General features: G+C 45.6%; 1 protein-coding gene across 1 annotated transcript in view; it reads left to right on the top strand.

Moving 5' to 3' along the window:
* Positions 1-1,735: 1,735 nt before the first annotated feature.
* cabp2b (calcium binding protein 2b) overlaps positions 1,736-3,632 on the top strand; it is a 16,151-nt gene continuing 14,254 nt past the window's right edge. The window contains exon 1 of the mRNA XM_021583995.2: positions 1,736-1,849. Within this exon, the coding sequence (XP_021439670.2) occupies positions 1,763-1,849 (87 nt within the window). The 5' untranslated portion in view covers positions 1,736-1,762. The remainder of the gene's footprint in view (positions 1,850-3,632) is intronic.

Here is a 3,632-nt window from a genome sequence, read left to right as displayed (position 1 = left end):
GTGTATGTAAACTTCCAACTTCAACTGTGCATACACTCAGATGTAGGAAGTAGAACAAGCCGTATAAGGCTAGGTTGTATTTTATAGTCCTTGTTTAGTGAACTGAAACTGATTGATAGAGTGAGAGAGAGTGATGCTCACCATTTATCCATGAACTACTTCATTTGTGCGCCTTCACAATCGATCTATGAGGCCTAAGCCAATGGAAGCTGGTGGGAGGAGCTACAGGAGGACGTGCTCGTGGTAATGGTTGGAATAGAATACACGGAATGGTATCAAACACTTCAAACATATGGAAACCACATGTTTGACTCCGATCCGTTCCTTCAAATTTCAGCCTTTACAATGAGCCCATCCTCCTGTAGCTCCTCCCACCAGCCCCCCACTGGAATTGGAGTGGGAAGAAGAGTTGGAGAGGAAGAGCAGAGAGGTAGTGTTATTTATAGATGCTTTTAGCGGAATTACATATCTGTGGAGCCGTCAGACATGTCCGTGTAAGGACGAGCTTATAGTTACACTGCAGTGTCTAAAAATGAAACGGAGGCAAGCTGTGTGTGTGTGTATGTGTTTTGAAACACTATACCCTCAGTAGGCAAGCTGTGTGAGTGTGTGTGTGTGCGTGCTGAAACACTATACCCTCAGTAGCCAGGATGTGTGTGTGTGTGTGTGTGTTTAGTCATGCCTACATGATGCATTTATTCATGCATGTTCGTTTTTGATGGGGATGCCACGTCATGTTTTTATCTCCTATGCAGCAAATCATTCTTTGAATCTGTACGCAGCCCCCCTTCCCTCCTCCTCCTCCTCCTCCTCCCTTAGCAAATGAAAGGCTGACCTGAACACCTCACCGAGAATCCAATTTGCGTTCCAACAAAGGCCTGGAATATGACGGGGCAGAGGATTGGGGACAGATTGAGCGACAGAAAAAAAGGGGGAGAGAGAGTAAACGCAGAGGATTATTGTCAGGGCGAGACACAGAGGGTCACAATAGAGAGGGATGGAGGCAAGAAAAAGGACAGAGCGAGGATGGATGAAGTGAGTAGGTTAAACACATGTCAACCGGGGTAGACAACATATCACTACACAAAACAGGAAACAGACAGGCAACATGAGAGAGATACTGGAAAAAGGGGAAAGAGAGAGAGTGTGTGTGTGTGTGAGAGAGAGAGGTGAAAATAGGGACAGGTTGGGGGAGTGATGGAGAAATTGGTAGGTAGAGAGAGAGAGATACTGTGACACCTGAGGGACTCAGAGACAGCGAGAAGGGCAGAGGTGCAGGAACTCAATCCCTGAGCTACAGGACACCTGATGATAAAACCCACTCACCTGGACACAGGACAAGAGATGGAGAGAGCCACGCGCTAACATCCACTGAACGGGGATAGATGGAGACCGGGGGAAAGGGGGATGAGAATAGGGGAGGGAAACCGAGGAAGTAAAAAAGGTGGACGATTTTATTTTCAAAATATTTAGCAATTTTTCTGATTTTAAACTTTGGAGAGAGGTCTATAGCATTGGATGGATAAGAAAGCAAGTCAAGGCAGGAATTAGAACTAGTAAATATAGAACTAATCAAGTCAGTTTGAGGTATCTCTAAAATAAATCCACCAGGAAAACTAGAGAGGAGTGGGATAGATAGATAGATAGATAGATAGATAGATAGATAGATAGATAGATAGATAGATAGATAGATAGATAGATAGATAGATAGATAGATAGAGAAGGGGAGGGAGGGGGGGAGGCGTAAGCAAACGACACAGAGATGTTCATGATCATTCAGAAGGAATCTTCCGCCGGAGGAGGCGTTACAGAAGGGATGAGCACGCCGCAGGAGAAAACAGCAAAACAGGTGTGTGTGTGTGTGTTTGTTTTTGTGTGAATGCTTAATTTACAGTTAATTACACAATGTTTTTAGAATGTTTAGAATATTTAGAATGTTTTTAGAATGTTTAGAATGGTTTTAGAATGTTTAGAATATTTTTAGAATGTTCCCTCTACCTCTAATAAACAAACTTAGATGCTTTAGCGTCTTTTAGTTTTTCAGATTATATTATGTCTGTGTGTGTGTGTGTGTGTGTGTGTGTGTGTGTGTGTGTGTGTGTGTGTGTGTGTGTGTGTGTAAGGGGCTCACTGCTGTGTATTAGGGGGAGTTGAGGGTAAGAAGATGGAAGGACTGATATACACTGCTCAAAAAAATAAAGGGAACACTAAAATAACACATCCTAGATCTGAATGAATGAAATATTCTTATTAAATACTTTTTTCTTGACATAGTTGAATGTGCTGACAACAAAATCACACAAAAATTATCAATGGAAATCAAATTTATCAACCCATGGAGGTCTAGATTTGCAGTCACACTCAAAATTAAAGTGGAAAGCCACACTACAGGCTGATCCAACTTTGATGTAATGTCCTTAAAACAAGTCAAAATGAGGCTCAGTAGTGTGTGTGGTCTCCACGTGCCTGTATGACCTCCCTACAATGCCTGGGCATGCTCCTGATGAGGTGGCGGATGGTCTCCTGAGGGATCTCCTCCCAGACCTGGACTAAAGCATCCGCCAACTCCTGGACAGTCTGTGGTGCAACGTGGCGTTGGTGGATGGAGCGAGACATGATGTCCCAGATGTGCTCAATTGGATTCAGGTCTGGGGAACGGGTGGGCCAGTCCATAGCATCAATGCCTTCCTCTTGCAGGAACTGCTGACACACTCCAGCCAGATGAGGTCTAGCATTGTCTTGCATTAGGAGGAACCCAGGGCCAACCGCACCAGCGGTCTGAGGATCTCATCTCAGTACCTAATGGCAGTCAGACTACCTCTGGCGAGGACATGGAGGGCTGTGCGGCCCCCCAAAGAAATGTCACCCCACACCATGACTGACCCACCGCCAAACCGGTCATGCTGGAGGTCGTTGCAGGCAGCAGAACGTTCTCCACGGCGTCTCCAGACTGTCACGTCTGGCAGTGCTCCTCCTGCTCCTCCTTGCACAAAGGCGGAGGTAGCGGTCCTGCTGCTGGGTTGTTGCCCTCCTACGGCCTCCTCCACGTCTCCTGATGTACTGGCCTGTCTCCTGGTAGCGCCTCCATATTCTGGACACTACGCTGACAGACACAGCAAACCTTCTTGCCACAGCTCGCATTGATGTGCCATCCTGGATGAGCTGCACTACCTGAGCCACTTGTGTGGGTTGTAGACTCCGTCTCATGCTACCACTAGAGTGAAAGCACCGCCAGCATTCAAAAGTGACCAAAACATCAGCCAGGAAGCATAGGAACTGAGAAGTGGTCTGTGGTCCCCACCTGCAGAACCACTCCTTTATTGAGGGTGTCTTGCTAATTGCCTATAATTTCCACCTGTTGTCTATTCCATTTGCACAACAGCATGTGAAATGTATTGTCAATCAGTGTTGCTTCCTAAGTGGACAGTTTGATTTCACAGAAGTGTGATTGACTTGGAGTTACATTGTATTGTTTAAGTGTTCCCTTTATTTTTTTGAGCGGTGTATAATGGGGCGGGGGTAGGGACTTTGTTTCAGATATATGAAACCAGGGAATCTTAAGGGTTTCGTCAGAGGTTATGGGATGAAATAATTTTGGGGAGAATTTAACCCGCAAATTTAACCTCAGACAC

The sequence above is a fragment of the Oncorhynchus mykiss genome, chromosome 31 (assembly GCF_013265735.2).
Source record: "Oncorhynchus mykiss isolate Arlee chromosome 31, USDA_OmykA_1.1, whole genome shotgun sequence".
NCBI classification, from domain to species: Eukaryota; Metazoa; Chordata; class Actinopteri; order Salmoniformes; family Salmonidae; genus Oncorhynchus; species Oncorhynchus mykiss.
Note: the sequence above shows the minus strand (reverse complement) of the source record. Positions and strands in the feature narration are given on the sequence as shown.